Raw genomic sequence first — 27,311 nt, 5'->3', positions numbered from 1 at the left:
TAGTGTTAATAATAATGTTATTATTATAACATCATTATTGTTATTATTGATTTGCTTTATTTTACTTCGCTTCTTGTGCCATTTTTGGCTAATTTGCACAGATGGGGATGAGTGATATGATGAATTTCTAAAATGGACACATATTGTAGATAACATATTGTAAATTAATTAATACTAATTAACGTATTTATTCCCATAAATGGACACTCACAAACATCCATGTCCAAGCCTGGATTCGAACTTGGGACCAACATTGTTATTAGTATTATTATTATTATTATTAGTAGTAGTAGTAGTAGTATCAAAGATGTTATCATCCTCGTAAATTATGCAAAAAGGGGGAGAAGTTGGTGCTAAAGTATTTGTGTTCGAACAAATGATTTGAATTATTCTTTTAACACATTCAATTTCACATTAGTAATTGAAAACAAGTACCCAAACTATTTTTGATACAGAAAACACTTGATAAATGTATTCCAAATATAATTATGCTTTACATTAACATGTATAACTTTCATGCACGATATATGTTTCACATACATGCAACCTGGAGCGACGTCTACACTAAATTGTGTACGTATTCAAAGTTTCTTTAATGCATATTATATACAACATATATTATTTAAATACATTACACAACCAATTCATCCATCTCACAATAAACCAACAGCAAAAATTACATAAATTGTCTCTCAAATGTGCACGGTCCCTTTCCTCAAAATAACTGTTCATGCATTTAAGACAAAATCAATTAAGACAAGTCTTATTTCTCTGTCTGGTGATTTACAATACAATACATTACAGAAAACAAGCATATATGTTGCGAGCGAAGCGAGCAACAAAATTCTTGGCAGGCTGAAATCAATATTGATTTAATAGGGTGCAAATGATTTCACGGGATGCAAATGCATTCTCTCTTTTACAACTTTTGTGCCTCCCCGATGGTGTAGTGGTAACATCGTCGCCTTATGATTAAGGGGTCCTGGGTTCGATACCCGGTGGAGGCACATGGCACTGTGGTTCAGATCCCACTTTAAACTGTAGGTCCAGTCCCGATTAGCCTTTCTGTGCATAAAGTGGACTTAAAACCACAAATCAATCAATCAATTTTACAATTTTTTTTTCATTTAGATCGTTCGGCACCCAGTGCCGACTCCTGCTGCCCCCTAGCTAAGGTCATGAACTTGTTAAGACTAAGAAAAGCAGGAATTGCGAATGAAGCGAGCAAGAAAATTTTATGAAAGTATTTTTATTTGCATAAAATTTGAAGTTGTGGGTGGTAATTGACCCCTGCAGGTTAACTTGGCCGTCAATGTTTGACCTCCTAGAACTCATTTCTGACCAAGGTTGGAGGGGCAATGCCCCCTGCCCCCCTGTTTAGAATTTCACATAATCAGAATCGAAATACATCTACAAACACAAGTCACAGATGTTACGAGATGTACTATTCTACAAAAAAAAATGTTAATTGTCAAACTCAAACTTACCTAATCAACCTCAAGATATCTTGCAATAATCTTTCATCTGTCAGATTGTTCTGGAAAGGACAGTAACAAAGTAAACAGATTGAAGGAATTGTTTCATTATTCAAACAGCTTTCATTGCCTTCCTAGATAAAAATGAAAGCTCAACTTTGAGAAACTTACCTCAGGGCCTTTATAAATACATGTATAATTTGAATAGGATTTGGATTAATAAAAGTTATAATTTTTCACATCTGCAGAGAAAAATTCAAGTAGAATTCATGCATAATTCCCGAAGCCAATAATTCATGCATAATTCCCGGAATTCAAGGAATTCAGTAAATTCCCGGTGAGTAGCCAACCTGCTACAGTATGTCACAGTTGTTTCATTGAGTATAAATGCTTACGGCGCAAATGGAAACTTGAACTTGTGACAAAGATTCAGGTGATGGATTTCTACAACAAAGGCCTCTAAAGAACTATGAATCACTCTGACAATTGCGTTACCAGTAATAGTGGTGACTATGGAGAGATGTAGCTTATGGTGTGAGAATTCTGATCATAATGAATGTGACAAATATATGTGTTCTCCTTTTATCTTCCCTCCCTCACACACAAACACAAAAAGTTTGGAATATTGTTATATTAGGCAATAGCTGATATATGGCATATGTTGGCAAAAAGATGAGAACTTCCATCAGACAGATGCCACGTGTTGTTGCATTCCAAGGCCGTGTCTATCACCTATTGTCTAACGTAACAATATTACAAACTTTTTGTGAGGAGTGTATTATCAATGGGACAGATTGGTTTTGGTTGATATGCACTTATTCACTAATTGGAGAAATTACTGTTGATTTTACCAATCTGATATATCAATAGTCTGTAATTTAGTGCCAAAATCTGCCATTGTGCCATTATTTTTATAAATGTAAACATATATGGGCCTCCCTTATGGTATAGTGGTAATGTCATCACCTTGTAATCAAGAGGTCCCAGGTTCGATACCTGGTGGAGGCACATAGTGGTTTGGATCACTTAAACTCTAGGTCCAGTCCAGATTAGCCTATCTATGCATAAAGTGGACATAAAACAAAATTAAAATTAAAATATAAACATATAATTCACACACAGTTTTCTGTTTTTATAAAAGTGTCTAAATATGCAGTTTATTTTTCAAAGCAAAACCTAATTCAGTCATCTGGTGACATACTTTAAGAAGGTTAATTAACCATTCATGTTTTTCATGGTAACTGATTTATAGAAAGAAAAATGGTAAGTTGTCTTTATAATTTTCATTAATACTTTTCCACAGATATTAACAGTATATTCTGGTATTGTGAAAGAACAGGATTTACTTTTTTACGTGTCATATATTTGCATATTTCTAAAAATTATTGAATTTAATAAATTCACATTATTATGAGCTTATTCATATAAAAATTTAACAATAATCATATTTTTCTTTGCAGCAATGAAGAAAATATTCATCTGTCTGAACATAATGAAACTTTGGAAATATTTGATATCAGGGAAGAGAACAGTGGAACTTACATGTGTGAAATTTCTAACAATGCTGGTTTGGCAAGCAAAGTGTTCAACATTAGTATTTTAGGTAAATTTCTCTCCTAAGATAACTAGGCTTATGTTATTGTTCTCTATATTTGTGGCATTTTCAAATTACTAAGTAGACTATATTTTTGAAGCTTAGGAAACACAATTCATATTATTGTAATATTTTCACTTGCACTAGGGTTTGGCAATAAAACATTTGGATTTGGACGTTAGTTAAAAATTTTGTGACCATGATAACTGTCATAAATTGCAGATTTTGAACCAAAAATGTTGTAGGGGCATTTTGTTGTCATGGGTGAGACACGTGGACTACATTTTTGATATGAATGTAACTATTCTACTGATAGTTAAGCAACATTTTTCTTACAGTTTGTGTGCAATGAAATGTGAAACTTAACACTGTTGATTAAACATAACCACCCTTAAAATACTTTCCCAGATTTGTAGCTGTAAGTGAACAATTTTGTGTCATGGGTGGGACAGACTAAACACTTTTTTTTAATTTTTAATTTAAAATTTTGGGTGCACGTAGGCTATTTTGCACCCATCACTGTATACGGGGTCCAGGCTCTTACCAGATCTAAATTAACATAACTGTAATGTCGTGTCGTAACTAAAATATTAAAATATTCTGACCAGTTAAAAGCTGAGGCTGTTAAAGAGGCACTCAGCACATATAAGGACAAAACGCAGGACAACACACAGAATTATATGGCCTCGTTCGTCTGTACAATGTAGTCCAGGGTATACTACGTGGAAGTGAGGTTGACAGTTGGGTGTACTGTGCGAAAGGTCACCTCTTACACCCCAGACTAAACACTGCCTCTTTACTTCATAAGAAATTTATTGTCATTTCTGTGGATTATGAATTATGAAAAATAAATTATTTAACGCAAAGAGAGAAGGTAATTGACCTTTTTAATATTTTAGTGGAGTTGAAGGGGAAATATAACAGTTAAAGGAGAAATTGTTTTTTGGTGTCATGGGTGGGATACAATACAAAACAAAAAAGTTAATCAAAAAGTTAAAATAAATGAACAATATGTAAAATACCTTCTACCTTCTAACTTAATTATGTACAATACTTGAATTTTTATGCAAATGACAATTTTAGATTGTTCACTCCCAAGATAGGATAAAGTTACAGCATTGCATTTATTTTAAAGAAATTGAGGTTCACATGGAATGCCCCTGTATTACCTAGATAACTTTGAGAAATGTGTTGCTATTGCATTTCAGTGTAATCAGTCAGAGTGATCGACCTTGGCAGGAGAAAAGTAATTTTGCCATGTTATGAGCACTCCAAACTGTGCTTACATTTTCAAATTTTTGTCTAATTTATAGTTTTAGAGATTAAGAAATGAAAATTGTAGCAATTATATGGCTTTGTTGGAGCCACATTTTTTGTTTAAAAAAATTATTGAAATATGTTGTCTGGTTTAGAAGGGAGATGGCAGAGTGGAGGCAAATCAACAATATTGTGACCATGAAAAATGCTGGAAATTAAAAGCTTGAGAGTTGGAGCTTTCATAGTCTAGAGATTCTTAATGACTGGTCTGGTTTTGCATTTGAAGAAGTGAAGAAGCTTCAACATGGTAAAGGCAAAGGTTCAGGTAAAGTTCCCCGTGCATATAGCACCATGCCATGAAGGCACATTTAAGTGATGTGGGTGTAGGGCCCCACACATTTTCGATCTCGACCATTTTGGAGGTGATGTGATCAGCACCATGCTCTGGCCACCTTTACCCCTAAGAGTTGCCCCAGGTACACACTGATTTGAGGCTGGGTGAGCCTCAGAGCAGCTTTTTATGCGAAGGCAAGGCTGGAAAAATTCCGAGCTTAGGTCACGCACCTCGGGAATCGAACCCAGGTCTCTCACGTGGCAGTCAGATGCCCTACCAACTAGATCACCATGGCTCTAGCATGGTGTAGTGGATGGTAAAAATTCTGCTCAATTTTTTAGATCTCTTTAGTATAATATTAGTTGGCCAGTGTGCCACCTACTGCCCTGTTCCCACCTGCAAAGAAGGGAAACTTACTTACCCAAATATGATTTTTTAAATTTTATAATAAATGTTACTGCCTCCCCAATACCTTTTTTTTTTCCTGGTACCATCACTGCTTCAAAGTACAGGGAGTCCATAAAGTCCTGCAAAAAACTAAAACTTTATAACTTTTTAGCTATTGCTTTAACAATACACATTTTTTGGGTGAGAAGGGTTGAAGTTTAAAGTTTTGTTCTGGCCACACTGCTTAGTGACGCTTGCACTGGTAGTGACGTGATCATGTGACTTAAGATGGCTTCCATCCAGGAAAAGGCACAGTGTGTTCTGTGGTTTGCAGAGTTAAAATCTTGTGTTTCAGTGCAGAGAAAGTTCCAGACAACATATGGGAAACCACCACCAGCTAATTCAAGTATCAAGAGATGGTATGAAAAGTTCAAGGCAACGGGAAGTGTGTGAAATTTGCCACGCAGTGGAAGGACAGGATCGAGTGACGATGTGATTCAGTCAGTGCAGGACAGCGTGCATCGGAATCCAATGGAATCGCTGAAACGAAGATCACTGGAACTGGGAATACCGAAGTCAACATTACACATGATCATACGCAAGAAGGTGAAGGCCCGGCCCTTCAAGTTTGGCAGTTTCTTAACGAACAATTTCAAGGTAGATGGATTGGCCGAAGAGGGCCCACACCTTGGCCTGCAAGATCACCAGACTTGACACCATGCGATTATTGGTTGTGGGGACATGTAAAGACCGAGGTGTATTCACAGAAAAGAGCTAATCTGGATGACCTAACAGAAAAAATAAGAGATGTGATTCTGAATATCCCAGGAGAGCACCATCAGCACGCAATTTTAGTTTCACAAAAAAAAAAACTGCAACAGTGTTTTGACGTGAATGGTGCACAATTGGAGGTTTGGCGATGAACCTAACAAGCAGGAAATAAACTTTGAACCTTGCTGTAAGTACACACAAAATATTTTGTTAATAAACTTAAGTAGTTTTCAAGTTATAGAGTTTTAGTTTTTTGCAGGACTTTATGGACTCCCTGTAATATACACTTTATTCAAATGAAATGAGTGTAGTTCCTTACATGTGTAGTTATATTAACATTAACAGTGCACAAAATATAACAAATACAGTATGTAAGTTTAGGTCATTACATTCCCTATAGTTGTTTATTTTCAGAACCACCTATCATACTGAATGATGGATTTTATGAAGACATAAAGCTGTCTTTAGGAGATGATCTGTCACTCTCTTGTGAAACAAAAGGAAAGCCAACGCCTTTTGTTATTTGGCTGAAAAATGGCCATCTTGTAAATGGTGGCCATCAAACAAGTATTTCTACCAATGAAACCACAATCCATGTACTTAGGTTGAAGAATGTTAATGCTACAGATGGTGGACGTTATGCTTGTCTAGCTTCAAATAAAGTCGGAGTTGAAGAGATGGAATTTAGAGTTAAGGTGCTTGGTAAGTTTATGCCGAAGTTTTATTTATATTTTCCATTCAAAAAATCAATCCTTTCAAGTTTATGATGTTATTATTTAATCTTCTTTCTCAAATATTCAAAGCTAATGTGCATGGTAACAAAGGTGGTGATCATGGCACAACAGCACACACAGTATGTCTTACAGTATGGGAAATTTTCGAGTATTACATGCATGCTACTGCCGCCATGCAGCTGAAGTCATTAAACCTCCACTCATTCGAAACTTACATCCTTTCTGCTTATATTACAAGAAACTGCTCGGAGATACATACATTAACCTTACTTTTCTGACATCTCAAACGGATCACCTGGTAAAACTGTGATATTGAATATTGTACATCATATGAGCAAAATAAAAATATTAGAGAATCTCTTCATTAATCAAAGAAGTTTATGATTTTTTCCTCAAGGAATATTTATAATTTTATATCAGATCAGTACAATATTGGTACATATGTATTAAAAATGTCCTAAATATGTAAATACATACACTTACCTTTTTAATAATATGAGACACTACATGAGCTACATAAAATACAGTCTAGACATTGTAACTATTACCGTGACTATCTTTAAGAGAATCCAGAAGCAAATTCTGTACATTTGCCATAAAATCGTTGCTTCTAGCACTACTGTCGGACTCACAACTAGCAGCAAGGGTGGAGTTATCAACTTTGGACTCTCTTCCAACGTTGCCAAAATAACATTTGTATCAACCAGAAGCCGATGCTGGAGCCCTCAATCTCTATTGTTGACAACAATTGTAAATAAACAGAAATTTCAAGAGTTTTACAAAAGCAAAAGCAAACAATTGGGAGGTGACATAAAACTTCTAATTAACGCAATTGGATGGTAAAAGAAATGGTATAAATTTTTGTTTCCCTTAATGTCACTTTGGACTTTATCAGTTATTGTACAAATATGGAGTATATGTTGAGATATGTCCTGACCCAAGTAACCACAACCATTGGCCCAATGTCAGTTTGTACGTGGGAAAGGTTGGCTTTACGTTGGTTGGAAAATTGACATTGGTCTTATGTTGGGCCAACAGTGGTTGCCCACATTTGCCCAACCATGAAAAAGTGAGTCAAAATCAGTTTTATAAACAACTTTCTCATGTTAAGACAACTTTCAAGAGTATGTTGTAAATTCTAGAATTAAATAAATGACATGTAACAGTGTTTTTTTTTCCAAATATCTCAGTCATAGCACATACTGCAAATATATTTTTAATGAAAATAGAAGCTATTTTTAACTTGCAGCCACTCACCAGTCGTTTGTCAGCCACCTTGGATGAAAGATGTGTTGGTAATTATTTATTGTTAGTCTCTTTAGCTGTAGTAGAACAAGAACATTCTTACAGGTATTCTCGTGAAGGTGGTTAAAGAATGTTATGTGCAGACTAAATTCCATGAAACGTGGAAAACTAAGGAAACTCTAGAAGGTTTTTGTGCTACCTCTTGAAGGTATGGTGCCTTGAAAACAATGATACCATGTGACTGAGAAAGTGCTGTGTATTTTTTTTCATAAATAATTTGTACTATAGTTGACATTTGGCCTCACAATAAATTATGTATATATCAGAACACAAACCTATCCATTCTTTATTTTCAGTATGTTGGCCCAACGTAAAACCACATGTTGGTCCAACATAAAAACCGCACGTTGGCACAACGTAAAGAACCACATGTTGGGCCAACATTGGAACCACGGTAAAGAATACCGTTGCCCAATGTTATGTCCATACGTTGGGCCAACCATGCCCAACCATTATCAGTGTGGTTGGCCCAACGTTGGGCCAACCACTTTTGATTACTTGGGGATATATGGAAATATTTTGAGTCTACATGCCATGAAGTGCAAAGATAATACAAAATGTAACTGATTTCAGCTTCATACATAAATATGTATTTACATATAAATCCGTTCCCTGGTTATTAGTATCAGTCAGTCTTTTATCGATAGTTTTTCAGTATTGTAAAAATTTCATATTGGTCCATCTCTAACAAAAAAAAAACACTTAAATATTCAGTTTTTCAATTGGGTATATCATATTTCAGTTCCTCCGTCTCTTTCTGGCTGGCGAGAACCAGAACTGATTGAGTCTTTGGAAGGACTTCCAATCATATTATCGTGCCCTGCTGTGGGAAGTCCTGCACCATCCATTTATTGGATGAAAGGTGACACCTTGTTGGATGAAACTCTCTCTTCTCAAGGTCAACATTTTTATATTCAGCAAAGCAAAGCAGAACATTCTGGAAGCTACATGTGTATTGCGAAAAATGATGCAGGAAATGTATCAAAAAGCTTTGAACTGGATGTGCTAGGTAATTATATTGTGATAAACAGAGTACATTATTTTTATTATGTACAGCATGAAGTTTTGGAAGTTTTAAAATGTCTGCTTTCCATATTACTAATTGATGTTTGAGAATGTCACACCGAAGAGATTTGGGTCACATTCCTACAGATACATTTCTTCTGACATGCTCTTTTACGAGTGTTACTGGTTAAGTTCTGAGAACATTTCAAACATGCAACCCTAAGTGTGATTACTTATAACATGAAAACATGAAGCCTCATCTATAGATATATTTTTAGATTGTCAGTTAATTCCACACAAGAATTTTAGAATAAATTAATGGATCAGTCCCCAGAATGCCAATTCCAGAGGAAATAAAGATTATAAGTAATTATAATGTCCCAAAGTTGGGATCTGACCATGACAATTCAGTGAGGAAGTTTTTAACAAGCATATTTTGTTTTCTTGTTATGGTCTGTTCTCAGTTTTATTTCAGGTAAAGGGCTTATCCCTTATGGGCTAGTTGACAGTTTAAGTTTCCTCCAAACATTAAATGTTAAAGCTAAGAAGGATATGTTACAGTTAAGGCATCCTTTTTTATTACAGCAAATCCCACTCAACAGTTCACCAGAATTCAACTATTCTAAGTCTACGTATTAAGCACAATGAAATAGTCAGAAATGGTCGAGACTTGGATTTCGCTATGGCATTCAAGCAGTTCCTGTCTGTCCTTAAAAGATCATTATGAACAAATTAAATTCCTAAGAATTATATATGTTTCTCTGTACATGGGTATGTTTGTTAATATAATTATATCCGTATGTATGTATATGTGCTTATATATGAGTATATATATGTGTATAGTTATGAATGTCTTCATATAGATATGTACCTTGATATACTTCTGTAAATATCATTTATTAGATTTATGTCCTGTATAAAATTTGTGCTAGTATTCTTTACGCAATGATTAGTGTAGTTATGTTTCTCTTTCTTTCTTCTTCTATTGTTTTGTATCGTTGTAATTGTAATTTTTGAATATTTTTTTCACTCTATGTACACCTATTGTAATTGAAGACAGAGCTCTGTTATAGGTGATAAATAAATAAATACACAAATAAATAAATCCCCCTATTGTGTGATGGGCAAAATTGCTGATGAGCCCATAACATAAAAGACAGTCAATCATTCAAGATATTTACTTTTGCCACACCATGTTGGTGTAAAATGAATTAAGTAATGCATTATTTAGATTCCAAGGAAATACCATTTGGTGTTCTGCTGCTGCTGTAAGACATATATTCTGGAAAGCTTTCAGCCAGTATTGATGATTAAATTCAAACCAGTACTTTTTAATATTGATTCCACTGGTACCTATACAGTGGTATCGTGTATGGTCTTAACCCTAGTCTCAGTGATTAACTGTGTCCCTGAATAAGATGAGCGTCATATTATATGTCATATTATGGAATAAACAAACAGAATGTTAATCCTGTTAATGTTACATTTGATTGGCCCTGATGATTCTGATATCGAATCGAAAGCTCAAAACAAATTTTAAAGAGTTTTTTTATTGTGCTGTTTGTGCACTTTGTGTTGATTTTAACAAGTATGTTGCCGGCACATGACGTGAGATGTTTTTTACTATCAGTGTTAATACTTGACATTTTTTTTTCAGTTCCTCCACATATTGAAACTAGAAGCAGAGAGCCAGTTCTGAAACAGAAGACAGTGATGCATAATATGCTGAAACTGACTTGTAATGCTTCTGGGCACCCCAACCCAGCCGTCATGTGGTTGAAAGATGGAATGCAGCCGTCTGAAGATACAATGCCTGAAATTCACTTGGAGAACTCCAGCCAGATACTGGTACATGTAGCAAGAATTAATAATAACAATAATCATATTATATCATAAGGGTAGACAAATATGTTAGTGAAATCTCCCTGGAAATTGATAAATCACAGAAAGAAAGAAAAATCTCTAAAAATTGAGTCTAAAATGCAGAAACCAGGCTGGAACTTGGTGTTTTCTTATTCCACCATTTAATCCAAGAAATTGATGTGTGAGAAAGTAATATGTGAAGGATCACAACATAAACGTCATGACTACAATTTCTCTCTAAAATTCAGAGATTTTTCCTTGATTGAAGATGGTTTGTTATTAAGTCCACTTTCTGCACAGATAGGCTAATCAGGACTGGTCCAACAGTCTAAAGTGGAATCAGAACTACTATGTGCCCCCACCAGGTACCGAACCTGGCATCTTTTGAGAACAAAGAAATTACCACTATGCCATCAGAGAGGCCCGATCAAGGTCAGTAAATGTTATAATTATTTCCATGACAAAAAATGAACACAGGTTTTTCAAAACACAGGTTGCATAATAGAGAAACTTTCATTTTGTGTGGTCTTTACTGTCTCCTTTCATATTTATTTATCCAACTTTCTGGCATCTTTTCTTTTTTTTTATTTGTGTGTGTGGGGGACAAGGGGGGGATATCATTTCATACATGCACAGTCATGGGCACTTACTAACATGTTATAATGACCTTTTGACATCCAATAAGATTGTTACATACCCATGATTGTACATAAAGTATACACACACTAACTCTCACATGCATATTATTAAAAAATACCTTTATTAATTTTGCGTTTCTTATTATGTATCAATATGCTCATATTTGCAGATGATACCAGAAGTAACTAAAGAACATAGTGGACAATATATTTGTGTTGCAACAAACATAGCTGGAGCAGCAGAAATGATGTATGAAGTTGAGATTGTTGGTAAATATATATAGTTTTTATTGTGCTAATTTATCAATCTACTAGCCTGTAATTAAAACTTGAAAACTTTTATTTAGGGAGACTTCAAACCAAAATGACAAGTGACTTACTTTAAAATGAACCAATTGAATACAGGCTTATACAGAGTGTCCTGCTGCTAAAACATGAAAAGGTTGCAGTTAATTCAAGTGATGTATGACTTCAGTGTGAACTTATAATGCAATAATTTTCACAAAACATATACATTTTATAAATGGGACAGATGAATTGCTACTGTATTCAAAAAGCTGTTGTAGATTTCATAGAAAGTCAATCAACAGCCTTTTGTGAATGGTGCCAGTGAGTGACAGAGGTGAAGAAATTATTATTCTTGTTTTTGCAAGTTTCATTCAGTTATTCCATATTTGAGTAAAGAGTGAATTCTTGCAAGTTCTGCAATATAAGATTTCTAAGTTAATTTTGTAAAACACTCCTATAAATTTAAGATAAACCATTTGCTCAAATCAGTTGAAATTTGTACTTTCAGACTGTTCTTTTTCTTTTTTTTTTCAATGTTTATGATCCAATGATATGATATGACATGATTTATTTGCATCCAAGGACTAAAATTTTGGACAAGTAGGTACATTTGTAGTATAGGACATGTCAAATAGAAATACATGATATTAAAGTTTGGTAATTTTAACATAAGATACACACACATATATTGGTGCATTATAACCCTTGCATATAAAGATATTATACTTAACAATTTCAGTTTGATGTACAACACTCAACAGCAAGCTCTGCATGTATGGTAACTAACCATACCTTTTAACATTTATTCTGATTACACATACACAAGACCTTGAGTCCTTCACACTCTGTCCAATACATATGTCTGTATTCATTCAAAAGATGAGTGTTGCATCTGTATATTCTTATATGCTGTAAAATGAAGGTTTAATTAGCATGGTTTCGATTTTATTTTTAAACCTTTCCACTTTTGGTTAAGTGTCTTAACTCTAACTTGTTATACAGGTCAACTGCTGAGTTTTTAGGTCCCTTCTTGTAGAGAGTAAGACGGTCTTCATTCGAATTTTATCTTTATTTCTCGTTTTCAAGTTATGAATATCTTCATTGGTTTCAAAAGTACAAATATTTTTTTTTATGTATACCAGACATTCATAGATATACCTAGTCTGGCCATAAATACTGTTACACACTATTTTGTGAATAAATTTAATATGGTTTCAGATTTTTAAACGTTCTTTTAGTATGTTACACTTACATATATTACACACATGGCCAGCACATGGTACTGAGTGTTGAATCATTTGCTACATCGTATGGATTAGTTATTTCTTTGCCTTTTACATTTAATGTTATGTCTTTTCTTCTGTTTGAGTGTGGACATGTTACACTTTGGATTATATCCCACATGGCTTTGCATTTGTTATCTGAAGTTTGTATCCTTATGTCATTATGTCTGATTTTTGCCTGTTTTAATACTAATTGATATGTTTTCTTATACTTTTTGTAATAGGCTATAAAATTTGGGTCATTATTTACTTTACTTTTGCATGACGTAATTTTATTTTTCTGCTAGATATTTTCATTCCATTTGTTATCCAGGATTTTTCTTTATTTCTTATATTTACTTGTTTTACAGGAAAGCATTCATTGTGGAGTAGGCAAATTTTATTTAGGAGGACATTGAATTTCTTATTTGTGCAGGGTAGTTGATAAATGGCATCCCACCTTTTTTCCCCTAGTTTCTGCATGAATATATCAATTGTCTCCTTTGTGTATAATCTTTCTTGTATTTTCTTTGTTGCTTTTGACTCAGATATTTTTTTGTTTCTACACTCTAGTGAAAGAAATTGTGCTTCATGATCGTAATAATGTACACTTACATTTTTACACTGTACTTTTTTGCTTCTCTGTTGATGATCATGTGGTCTATCAATGAAACTGAGTTTGGTGTTATTCGTGAGTTGATAACTTGTTTGAGGCCAGTGACGTGCGGTGACGTTGACACATGGGGTAGCAATCAGTGATGTGCTCAAGGGGAGGGGGCGTTAGTGTGGCTCATACACCTCCCCCCTTCAGGACTCAGTATTCCTAAAAATAGAACGTAAATAACAGGAAAAGATTTGCAAAATGATGAATGAGTACTAAAAAAAGTACACGTAACCCCCACCCCCATTTGAAAATAAAAAAAGATTTGATTTGACTACTAAGCGAGAGATCCTGGGTTCGAATCTCGGCTTGATATGGGTATTCTTTGAGTGTTTTTTCTCACATTTGGTTAATTGCGAAGATGATACGATAAATTAATGAAGGGACAAACACAAAGAACACCAATGCCCAGGTCGGAGTTCCTGGAAAATAAAACAAAGTAAAAAATAAAGAAAGCATAACATTATTGTCTGCACATAACACGTTCCCATTTCATAAATAATAAAACTACATCCCATATTATACATACATATTGTACAACGTGTAAAATGTTGTGTAAATACAGAGAACATAAGTACTGCAGAAAATTTTTCCTTGAGTTCTTTAGAGGATTTACAAAGAAATCGAATGGGAACCAATCCCCTATCAGTCCTATAGGAGATAGACTGAGGGACCTGAATGCACGGTCTCTCAACCATTGCAGCGGGGGTGAGGGGGCAAGGGAGGTAGAGGCAGAAATCTTCCCTTTTCATTTGGAAACCCGTTTCTACCTGGAACTGCTAAGGCGGAAGAAGAGCGAGCTAGGCCAGTTGTGTCCGCAGATCACACCGAGGGATGAGAAGCGCGTGAAAAAGGATGCCTTGCATATGAACTGTGGCTTTAACAAGACAATAAATATTGTGATTTGAAAAAAATTATAGATGTGAGATTGATTAATCTATCTCTGCTAGACTAGCTACTCCTCAGTGCACGTCACTGTTTGAGGCCATATGTGTTTAGTGTCGTCACAAAGTGTACCTTATGCCCTGTGTCTTGTAGGAAGTCAATGTTCAAATCCCCACATATTATAATTTCTGATTCTAGCAATTTTAGTTCATCCAAAAGCATTGCGATTTTTTTGTATAAAAGTTGCATAATCTCCATCTGGTGTTCTATAGCAACAGATAACCAAGATTTTGAGGTCAAGGAGATATATGACGCTGAATTCAAAGTGTTTTTCAATTGCTTCTAGTCTTTTTGGGATAATTTATTTCACTCTTACACCTTGTTTAACAAATATGCAGGTACCTCCTCGCCTAATCATTGATCTACTGGAGAAGCTTATTAATTGATAATTGTAAATTTGTGCAAATTTGATTACATCTTTTGAGAGCATGTAATGCATAGAACGTCTACCATTTCAGTTTCTTCTTTTATGAGAAGATCCAAATTTAGTGTTTTACCTGATATACCCTGAACATTTAAATGATATACATTTACACAGTTTCTATAATTATTGTCCTATACACAGTAACTATCTCTTATTGGTGGATCTTTGTTCTCATTTACGTCACTTATATTATTTACCATAAAAAATCATCACTGTACTTTTTCGGCACACATGTTATTAAACAGGGTGACAAAAAACTCTACCTAAGTGAAATACTTTCAATATTATGTAAAATATTAGTTCAAGTACTTATAATGATTTTATTATTTGGTACTTGCTTCCTATGATTTCAGAACCACCTCACATAAATGATGAAGCGGATGCTGCGAACACATACACCGTGAAAGAGCACAGAGGGTTAATACTAATTTGTCCCATAGTGGGAACTCCACATCCAAACATCACGTGGCACAAGGTTAGAGCATATATAGATTATTCACTTTTATATTTTGGAACATGTCTTGTAGTTACATTTTCAAAAATAAAACAGCATAAGTAACTTAATTGTTAAACAGATTGTATTAGGGCATTTCCAGGTATTTATGCTGAATTCAAGTATGAAAGTAGGGTTTCGAACAAGTGTTCTTGAGTTACCAGCCAGGCTAAGTTGGTGTTAGTGTCCAACGTTTTGAGTGCATACATTGCTCTCGTCATCAGGGTATGTTGAATTGGATTGATTGATTGAGTTGGTGTTTTAAGTCCACTTTATGCACAGTATGGAACTGACTTCTCCACAAAAGCACAACATATGCCAATAAAACACTAGCATCCAGAACGAGCCAATCACAGCACAGAACATAAGCTCTGCTCCCTCCACACTCACATATATAACTTTGCACTGTTCTCCAATTCAACATACCCTGCTAACGAGAGCAATGTATGTGCTCGAAACGTTGAACAGTAACATTGACTTAACCTGGCTGATAATCCAAGAACACTTGTTTGAATCACATCACCAGGAAAGCTATAATTCTGAAATTAGAGTTTATTTTAGTGTGGAGTTAGACCTACTAAAAATATTAAAATATCTTCATTTTTTCTCAGTACTTTCTCGGTTACTGAAATTGAAATTACTTTAATATTAGCATTTGTGAAAACAAAGTTCATTCTGACTTGAACCATTCATTAATTTCTGGAACTTTCTGTATGAAGTAAACTTGCGATCAAAAGTATTAAAAATATTCCAATAGGTGACATTTCACAATGTAGAAAACCATGTAAATATCTCTTACAGTTTATATGTTATAATGAATCAAAATTAGGGTTTGCTACTTTTGTATTCGTCGTTTTGTTATTTTATATTGTTTTTCTGATATTTTTGGCCAATCACGACGATGAAGATAAGTCATGATTAGATGAAACTGATAATGCCCACACCAGGATTTGAACATAGAGATTTTAGTGGTACTTTGGAAACACACAGGAGAAAATTACATCATTTCTGGCAGTTCATTGTATTAGATTGTCTGTGGTTTTTTTCTGTTGTATGGGATGTTTTGTTACAATGAAATGCGTGATTATGCATCTTCTCAGGATAAAATTCAATTATTGCAACACATGGAATTGTTCTGTTTTCACACCATGTGCATTGCAATGAGGGAGGTGGGGGTTATCAAACATGTCAGTGCAACTTTCCATTGAAATTGACATCCTTCATTTTTTTCTGGGAAAAAGAAAAAACACGAACAACAGTGGCAGCTGGTGGCTCTTAATTAGGTGAAGGGCTATTAGGAAAAATTGTGTTAGAGAGAAAATTAGATCAACAGATACACATACTTCTTACAGAAAGTGGAGTTTCTTATAGGTATACACTATAAAGCCAAAAGTCACTGGACACCCAAGGGTTTGTGACATGGTCTGGGACTGTTTTTCCTAGTTTGGTCTTGGGCCATTAGTTTTGGTCAATGGCAACGTGCACAGTGGTGTTTATGGAGACATTTTAGACGATAGCATGCTGCTCACACTAGCAACAGTTTGGAATGGACCCTTTTCTCTATCAGCACGATAATACCCCTGTCCATAAAGCAGGGTCCATTGCATCGTGGTTTGATGACAGTATAAACAAAATAGGGGTTCAAATTCGTTTAAACTGGATGTTGGTTACTTAATCAAACTGAACACAAAACATAATTACCAGAATACACCAACGTGTGGGATGCAGGTTTTTAGATTTTCATGGCCCAGGAATTCGGCCAACGGATAGGTACATTTTCTATTCGTTGGTCATCGATCACAAGCCAAGTATATGTAATTCAATGTTGCAAATTAAAGAAATCAAGACACCTGTTTGATGGTAGAAGAAAATTTTATATATAATACCACACACTTACAACTGCTCGCCTTTCATCACTTACACCCATGACAAAATAAAAGAGTAGCGCATCGCGCTTTTTACCCAGTCACCACCGGAAGGAAACACGTGAAAGTCACAAGCCACAACTATACACTGTCCTACCAAACACAATTTCCTCATGGAGTACCGCGTGTTAACTTTGAATCACATAATCAAATTTACTGTTAAGTTCAATGAGCGAAGACTGTTTCTATTTACATCTTTCGGGACACTTGAAATGGACTGATTGTTTCTCGTGTGAGAAAATTAACTTCTTCTGACTAGCCTATTGAAGCACTTCCCAGAAAACTGTCGGAGCAAAGTTTTTTCTCTACTGGAGGGTTGGAGCAATGTACCGGAACTGTCAGAGCGAAACGTTTCTTTACCGGAGGCTTGTAGTGTTGTATCGGACCTGTCTATAACACTTTCTTCCACTCTCCGAGTGTCTTGCATCTTCCTGCTTCAGGCAGAATTGTCCTTTCTTCCTATTTGTCCGTGAGTTTTAACCACACCCCCATGTTTCTACTGCATTCACACCATCACTTGGCGACCTCCCGGCCAAAATGTATTTGGTTTAATTTAATTTAGACTTGTCGTAAATTGTTACGGGTACTTCACTGTTGACATTGGAGTTTGGTTAATAACTTTCTCAGTTGTTTTAATGTTTCGTATGTGATGACAAATTTCTTACAGCTTTTAGAGCGAAGTCAAGAGTTCAAGATTCCAATTTGTCTGCTGTCACCAATGCGTCAAGAGATGTAAACATTAAATTTTCTGGAAAGTCCTAGCTAATGGCACTCCCTTGCCCTCAGTTTTTTGTTTCAGTCTTCAACCATCTGCCAAGTACGAATTTATGGTGACAAGAGCGAAATGTAGACTTGTTGATTAGAGTTCAATGCGGGACCACACTTTTTCCCATGTCAGAGAGTGGAGATGCTGATTGATCGTATGCTTGGTCTCATGAGAAAGAATGCTGGTTCGTAAGAGACATCCGGGTCATTTCTCAGAGAACAAAAAATCTTTGGGAAGTGTGAAGTAAGACTGTACTTGTAAAATCGGTCATAACAGTCAGGTGGATGTGCTTAGCTGGCCTGCTCAAAGCCCCGACTGGAACTCCATAGAACATTTTTGGGATGAACTGGAGCATCGGTTGCGTGCCAGACCCACTCGATCGAAAACCATTATGAACTATTCACAAGGCTACAGGACGAATAGGAAAAAAATTCCACCAGCAATATACCAGAACTTCGTGGAAAGTCTGCCCCGAAGAGTAAATGCTGTAATAATAGCAAAAAGAGATCTGACACTTTATTAGTTACCTGGCTGGTGTCTTTTGAATGAACAGCACTGGGTGTCCGGTGACTTTTGGCTATATAGTGTATGTAACTATTGATGTATAATTTTCTCTCTTACCCCATTATTTTCCTACTAGCCTTTCAGCTGCAAACTACATATGTGTGTTTATGAGAGATAGAGAGAAAAAGAAAATACCTGTTATTCTGGACATTCCACATTCATATTCACTTCGCGTTTATATAGGCTGCAAATTTTCTGAATTTCCAGGTTCATTTTATTTTAATAAAAACTTGGCACTTCTATGAAACATGTATACATGATTCACTAATTTCCTTCTTGATGCTTGATGTGTGTAGGATATGATAAACAGTAGTGTATGTTCTAAGATAATAGTATTGTTGTACAAGTGCACTGACCAGGGATGTCCACAATTTATATAAAGATCAGGAGTGATGTATATGGAAGGATACACTTAGTACTGTTAAAATGCAAATTTTATTAAGCATTAATACTGGCAGGTCTTGTAGTATATTAATAGTGTAGATGCACTAAAATACAAAAATTAATATATTTTTTGTGCATGTCCCTGGTTCTTGCAGAATTTCATTATTGAACCAACTGAACTTTATTTATCATGTATGACACTGTGATAAAACCACAATGAGCTTTGAGAACCAATGATCAAACAAGAAAACGAGCCAGTTTTGTGTACAAAACATTGGAACTTTTGTGTTCCCTGTGATATACTTCCACTGATACACACTCCTGTTCTTATTCAGGCACTCCTACCACACATCCAATGGATCAATTTATTGGATGTGGTGTGCCTACCCTGTGATACCAGTGGATATCCAATATAAGGTAATTAATATTATCCTAGAATATGTTATGTGGTAGCATCAGAACACACAAGGCAGTTAAATTTATATTTTCAACACATGAAAATACTAATTTATGGGACCTTGAAAAAAATGTGTTTCAGAACATAAAAGTAAATTAAATTTTCTACAATTGGTGTTTATTTCATAGTGGATTTGATTAATCTATGCACCAGAAATGTGAACACTGCCACCAACTTTCTTCACTAGATTAAGAATTAAAGCTTGGCTCGTGCCATATTCAAATATGGTAACATAACAAAAGTATTCAATATTCAAAGTTTACAATTGCAATTACAATTCACCTAGGCATGTTTTAAGCTTATTTTTCAGGGATAATTTTGCAACAGAAGTGCTTACATGTTGGAGACTGCAGAGTTAAAACTAAAAGTGGTTATCTGTAGGGAGGTTAAAATGATTGTAGGACCACATGTGTTGTCTCTACAGAAGTGTGGCTAGTACATTTTAACCTCCCTATGAACACCTAACTATATACTTTAATGCTGTGCTCACCAACATTTACACCTGTCGCAAAGTTATTCCTGAAGTAGCCAAGTGGCCTTGGCGAAACATAGAAACCTTACGACATGCCAACATGAGTACCTTTTATAGATTAAAAACATTCATTTTGCTTTGTAGTGATTGTCATAATTAGATCTCAGATTTTTTGGGTTCTAAAAAGTGTGCTTTTAGCTTCCTAAGATAGGCTCTAAAAATTCTAAAATAGGTTCTAAGCTGCTATGAGCTACTACGTACCAATGTATATATGTTGGCTGAATAGATGTCAGCAGGATTTTATCCAAGGAGGGGCAAGCAAAGTAATTTTTTTCCCAAGGGGGCAAAGGAGTGATATTTTTCTTCAAAATAGTGATACCCCCTCAAAAAAACACTATTTCAGTCTGAAATTATCATGTTTCTTCAACAAATTTATAACAATTAACATAAATTACTGTGACCGAAATGAAATTATGTGAAATATATAATTTTTAGGTGGATATTCATTTTCCAGGGGGGCATCACCCTCCCCCCCTTACCCTCCACCTTCCAGACGTCCATGGTTGGCTGATATTAGCAGTATAAGTATCAGAAAGTATTAGATACGGATACCGGCCAGTATATCTCTGGGGTCTACGCGTCTTCCAGAATCTGCAAAATTGCCTTGTGACACTTTTGTGGAATTTATAAATATCCTAGAAATTATGCACAATACGTTTTCATAATTTTTGCAACAGCATTATGGGAAAATGGATTTTGTAATTATCTCATGTGAAATTATGACTATTATGGTAGATTGCTATGGTATAGTACCAATGGAAAAATCATACATTAAAATTTGTAATTATTCTGAACTATTTTAAATCATTACAATTTTTCAACTCTCTGTATTGCCAGGAATCGGTGAAAGCACAAGTATTGGTATTAGTTCAATGTGGCATCAACTCGGTCCTAGTGTTTGTAGGCTACATATTATATATATATTAATTCTCTTTGAAACATAAATCAAATTAATTTATACATTGATTTAAAACCTCCTTTTTGCAAGGAATATAATGGGTGTCCCACTAGCTTTCGAACCCGAAAAAAACGTTATAATTTCCGAACAAACATACATAGGAAAATGAAATTCACAATACACGTACCTTATTTCATGCTGAACACGAGGCAGGGTTGAACATAAGCACGCGTGTCAAAACAAAGATGGTAGGTGGCACCAGGGGAAGTGCTGCTTGGCATGGTGCATCTAGGTTAGTTTGACGCGAGTCCCTGCATCACGAGGATGGATTGGTACTCCGTACCAGAACGCGTGTTCATTGTAAAGAAATATTGGATATCGGGATCGTATCAGACCCTTCATCATGAATTTTGCCGTGAATTTGGATCATCGAAATCATCAATACATCATTTGGTGCACAAGTTCGAAACAACAGGAACGTTGCTTACGGGACATGGAGGCATGTGTCCACGGATGTCCGAGGAGACAATACAGAATGTGCGGCAACATCTTTTGCAGTCTCCTAAGAAGAGCCTGCATCGATTATCACAGGAGGCAGGGATGTCAAATTCAACTGTGCAAAGAGTCGTTAAAAGAGCCAAGCTGTATCCCTATCGCGTTACAGTCATCCAGGAGTTGAAGGCTACAGATTGGGAAAAGCACTTGATATATTGTCGTTGATTGCAAGGTTTGCTGCATGACAATCCAGGAATCCTAGACTATACTTGGTTCACCGATGAAGCTTGGTTCCATCTCTCCGGGTAGGTGAACTCACAGAATACCCGAGTGTGGGCCACTGAAAATCTGCGTGTGTACCACGAGACTCCACTTCATCCCTTGAAGGTGGGAGTTTGGTGTGCAATTTCCCGACAGCTTATCATTGGACCCATCTTCTTTGAAGATACAGTAAGCACACAAGTTTACTTACACATCTTCAGTGCACTTGTGAATCAGCTGGACGATGAAGAACTGTGTCGCAGTTATTTCCAACAAGACGGAGTGACATGCCATACTTCCAACATGGCCATGGCAGAAATTGAGTCCTTTTTGGTGATAGAATCATCTCCAAAGGATTGTGGCCGCCAAGATCCCCAGATTTGACACCTCCGGATTTCTTTTTATGGGGTTTCCTTAAAGGTTGTGTCTACAGAAACAAACCATGATCACTGCAAGAATTGCGAAACAACATCGAGAATGTGATTCACGAGATCACACCAGAGACTCTACATCGGACTTTTTGCAATATGGAATGCCATGTACAAACATGTCTGGACATCCAGGGAAGACACTTGCAGCACCTGATGTGATGATCATGTATTCAGCATCAAACAAAGTACGTGTATTGTGAATTTCATTTTCCTATGTATGTTTGTTCGGAAATTATAATGTTTTTTCGGGTTCAAAAGCTAGTGGGACACCCTGTAGTATTACTGTATTAAAGGCATGCAGAACAGTCCTCGCCTGGCTTTTCCCTCAGAGTCAGTGTTGCCAACTTAGCTCTCTTGGAGCCAGATCTGGCTCTTTCGTGTACTCGTTTGGCTGTGAACTGGGGCATCTGCCCCGGTGCCTCACTATGATACCATCACTGGTTCTGGCCCACATAGACCAATTTTTGCCACAATTATACATTTTGCATGGGACGTGATATTGTTATATTGGCTGCATCCTCCCCACCCCCTCTTATATCCCCAGCTACTTTTTTTTTTTATAGCACCATGTTGATGTGAAATTGGCATAATATTGTTATCAGGGAATCCTTTATTTTCGATTCCATACAACCATGAGATGGGTGATGCTGCCAGATCTAGATGGTGAAAACTAAGAATAAATTGTCATCAATTTAGAGAGCCCCACCCCTTTGACAACTAACATTACTCTAGGAAGCACTTCGTAAATCTAGCTCCTTGAAAATCAGTTTTAACTCCATTTAAGGTAAAATTTAGCTCTTTTTCCAGGTTTGGCAACACTGCCAGAGTGCAAGGAGAAATGCATTGGGCATATGGGAGTATTATTTGATTTGTTATCTTGGGAATATCAAACTTCCGATAGAATAGAAAATGATATCAATGGGAAGAGGGCAATTTGAAGAAGTGATTGTCAAGCAGAAAAGTTGAAACTCCCATTTGATTAGTTGTAACTTAATGTTGAAGTTGATTTCGAAAAATTTTATTCTTCATATTTTTAAAATATTGTGTCCAGCTTACTAATCAACATAAAAGAATGCTTGCACTTGCAACATGGAGGGAAATTCATACTCTTGATACACGCAGGTTCTATTCTTTAAGTAGAAGTGCCCATTCGGGCGATATTGAAATAAATGCACAATTGGTGCGTAACCCTTAACTTTCTCAGTGATTGTTTATGCTCTATAAATATAGTGAAATAAATCATACACATGGAAATATAAATAACACTGTTTAACATTAATGATTTTAAATATGATTTTATTAATTTGTTCGTTATTTTTCTTTAGGATGGTTCACTAATAAGTACCACCGAAAACAAAATATATATTACTAAAGATGGGAAGCAGCTTCATTTAATTCAAGCATTTGAAGAAGATGCAGGAAAGTACAAATGTGTTGCTGAGAATGAGGGTGGAAAAGAAGAGTTTGAATTCAATGTCAATGTTCTATGTAAGTTGATACTTAAGGCTATTTTGTTGTTATGAATGATGCTGCATGATCTTCTAGAGAAATTGTTTGTATACAAATACCAGGAATGGAATTCACAATACACGTACTTTGTTTGATGCTGAATACATGATCATCACATCAGGTGCTGCAAGTGTCTTCCCTGGATGTCCAGACATGTTTGTACATGGCATTCAATATTGCAAAAAGTCTGATGTAGAGTCTCTGGTGTGATCTCGTGAATCACATTCTCGATGTTGTTTCGCAATTCTTGCAGTGATCATGGTTTGTTTCTGTAGACACAACCTTTAAGGAAACCCCATAAAAAGAAATCCGGAGGTGTCAAATCTGGGGATCTTGGCGGCCACAATCCTTTGGAGATGATTCTATCACCAAAAAGGACTCAATTTCTGCCATGGCCATGTTGGAAGTATGGCATGTCACTCCGTCTTGTTGGAAATAACTGCGACACAGTTCTTCATCGTCCAGCTGATTCACAAGTGCACTGAAGATGTGTAAGTAAACTTGTGTGCTTACTGTATCTTCAAAGAAGATGGGTCCAATGATACGCTGTCGGGAAATTGCACACCAAACTCCCACCTTCAAGGGATGAAGTGGAGTCTCGTGGTACACACGCAGATTTTCAGTGGCCCACACTCGGGTATTCTGTGAGTTCACCTACCCGGAGAGATGGAACCAAGCTTCATCGGTGAACCAAGTATAGTCTAGGATTCCTGGATTGTCATGCAGCAAACCTTGCAATCAACGACAATATATCAAGTGCTTTTCCCAATCTGTAGCCTTCAACTCCTGGATGACTGTAACGCGATAGGGATACAGCTTGGCTCTTTTAACGACTCTTTGCACAGTTGAATTTGACATCCCTGCCTCCTGTGATAATCGATGCAGGCTCTTCTTAGGAGACTGCAAAAGATGTTGCCGCACATTCTGTATTGTCTCCTCGGACATCCGTGGACACATGCCTCCATGTCCCGTAAGCAACGTTCCTGTTGTTTCGAACTTGTGCACCAAATGATGTATTGATGATTTCGATGATCCAAATTCACGGCAAAATTCATGATGAAGGGTCTGATATGATCCCGATATCCAATATTTCTTTACAATGAACACGCGTTCTGGTACGGAGTACCAATCCATCCTCGTGATGCAGGGACTCGCGTCAAACTAACCCAGATGCACCACGCCAAGCAGCACTTCCCCTGGTGCCACCTACCATCTTTGTTTTGACACGCGTGCTTATGTTCAACCCTGCCTCGTGTTCAGCATGAAATAAGGTGGCTCAGTCGGTAACGCGTCTGACTACCATGCTCAAGGTCCCGGGTTCGATTCCCGGCCGGTTCAAATCCGGGAACTTTTCTAACGGTGGAAGCGGCCCCGGCACCCACCCAGCGTCGAATAACATGGGTACCTGGGGGAAACCCTGGGGGGTAAAGTTGGTCAGGGGTGTGATGCTGATCACATCACCCCCACTCACGACCGGATCAAGAAAGTGTGGGGCGTTACCCCCACACCCCCTATACGCCTTCATGGCATGGTGCTATGCACAGGGGAACACTTTACTTTACTTTTACTTCTATACCAGGAGTGGATGGAACTTTTACCAATATAAAAAAATACTAATAGTGATTACTGATCTGATATAAAATTGCATATGTTCCTTGAAGAATATGAATGGTTCCATTAAGCTCCATAAAGAATGTGTGTAACTAAGTAACCACAATGGGTTTGCATGGGATCTGCATGAGTATCAGTTACAAAAAAAAAAGATGCATGAGTACTGTATTCTTCTACTTCCTCTTTTAGTGTTGCCTCAATGGAGTACATGGACACAATGGAGCCTCTGTAGCACCACATGTGGCCTTGGTAAACAAAAACGTGTCCGAACATGCAAGAATTCACAAGAAAGTGGCAGTGTAGAATGTCCAGGGGACGATATTCAATTTCAAAGTTGTAACTTAGTTGAGTGCCAGGTAAGAATAACAGGTGTAATAGTAAATATTTATAAGCTTGGAATAAATAAATGAGGTTGAACTAATAATAAGTCGATTACTTCAAATGTTTATATGCACCTTCATGGTTTAATGTTCAATAAATGAATATATGTATTTTAGTTTTGGGGCCAATGTTTGGTTTTAAGTCCACTGGTTTTAAGTCTACTTTATGCACAGTAAGTCAAATTGGGACTAGACCTACGAACCACTTGTGTCCCCACCAGATATCAAACCTAGGATCCCTTGATTACAAGGTGACAATGCTACCACTACGCCATTGTTAAGGCCCATAATATCATAATACAGAGCATTCCCTGACATTCGCTACGAGACTCAGCGGCAAGCAGCCCGGCATCAGCGCTTGTCTTTCCCAGTGAACGGGTCCGTGACAGTCGCTTATATTAAACCTTGTAAAAAAGTTTAGAGTAACAGGGTCAGTTCTGAATAAAAGTGGAAAGAAAAATGGGGAATAAAATATACAAAGACAATCCGCACACCAACTGTGAGTTAAAAGAGAGTATTGTATGAAAAATCGGGAGAATTATAGTAGACGAACTTGTACGTGTAAATGCCAATTTCCTTCGGAGATGCCAGGAATGTGTTGCAGCAGAGGGACATCATTTTCAACATCTTCTGTAGTCAAGGTTAGTACCCAATATGAAAACTGTAATTTTAATAGCCGACTCTAGCGACTGTCGCTGATCTGTTCACCGGGAGAGACAAGCACTGATGCCGGGCAGTTTGCTGCCGAGTCTCTTAGCAAATGTCAGGAAATGCTCTGTATATGCATGTTGAGTAGTGCAGTGTTTGGAAAGCTACTTTTACTTAGTTATATCACTATACTGATCAGTTTCCCTGGGGAGGGGGGGGGGGGGGGGACTGGAACACTTCAGTTTATATTTTGTTTCAGCACTTAGTATTCCATGTTTTCATGAGTAGCTACAATTCTACACCACACCACATCAGCAGGTTCACGACATTTAATTTAGAAAAAAGGGAAATCTACATTATGAAAACCAAATAAAGCATGGAAGAGTTTTTAATGTTTTAATCTATATTTCAATTTATACTCTGTAATATGTATTTGAGAGTAACGTATGCCAACAGCCTACAAGTATTGCATTGCTGCATTGTTGTGCAGTGTTAAATAAAATTGAAGCATTCTACACAAAAAAAAAAAACACTTTGACCGTATTGACCGACAATAATACAATCCAATTGCTAAAAAAATCCCTTCTGGCTTAAAAACCAGCATCCTGAGGATATCTCTTGGAACACCAAAACATCTGGTCACCCTATACCTCACTACAGTCACAGTTACTCATTTGATTGCAATATGCTTTATGCAAGAATTGTATGTGTGCTCTTCTTTTATTTCACTGATGATCATAAACAATTAAAGATTAATTTTCATTAAATTACAATTAACTAAATATATACATAAACAAAAACATAGAGGTAATAAAATTCAAAGTAAGCTCTCTTACTTGAAAATACGGATAATTTTATTTCTTTTCTTGTTTAGAAAACCATAATTTTTCAATTTACTGTTGAGCCAAAAGGCTGTGACATGTCCAAGATTATTGTTGGTGACTAAAGCCCTAAATGTTAGTCCTAAATCTATTATGCATAATTTCCAGGATATTCAGATTCTGTGGTAGTTTT

General features: G+C 36.3%; 1 protein-coding gene across 1 annotated transcript in view; it reads left to right on the top strand.

Annotated features, from left to right (window-relative positions):
* The window catches only part of LOC146005477 (hemicentin-1-like), a 171,630-nt gene that overhangs the window by 72,471 nt on the left and 71,848 nt on the right, over positions 1 to 27,311 (top strand). Inside the window, exons 17-24 of the mRNA XM_083144722.1 lie at positions 2,936 to 3,078; positions 6,233 to 6,520; positions 8,600 to 8,866; positions 10,520 to 10,710; positions 11,534 to 11,633; positions 15,297 to 15,418; positions 23,475 to 23,637; positions 25,459 to 25,625. Coding sequence (XP_083000848.1) covers positions 2,936 to 3,078; positions 6,233 to 6,520; positions 8,600 to 8,866; positions 10,520 to 10,710; positions 11,534 to 11,633; positions 15,297 to 15,418; positions 23,475 to 23,637; positions 25,459 to 25,625 — 1,441 coding nt within the window. The remainder of the gene's footprint in view (positions 1 to 2,935; positions 3,079 to 6,232; positions 6,521 to 8,599; positions 8,867 to 10,519; positions 10,711 to 11,533; positions 11,634 to 15,296; positions 15,419 to 23,474; positions 23,638 to 25,458; positions 25,626 to 27,311) is intronic.

Source organism: Lepisma saccharinum, chromosome 23 (assembly GCF_977018435.1).
Source record: "Lepisma saccharinum chromosome 23, izLepSacc3.1, whole genome shotgun sequence".
NCBI lineage: Eukaryota > Metazoa > Arthropoda > Insecta > Zygentoma > Lepismatidae > Lepisma > Lepisma saccharinum.
The sequence above is the reverse complement of the archived record's forward strand: the minus strand, read 5'-3'. Positions and strand labels throughout refer to the sequence as shown.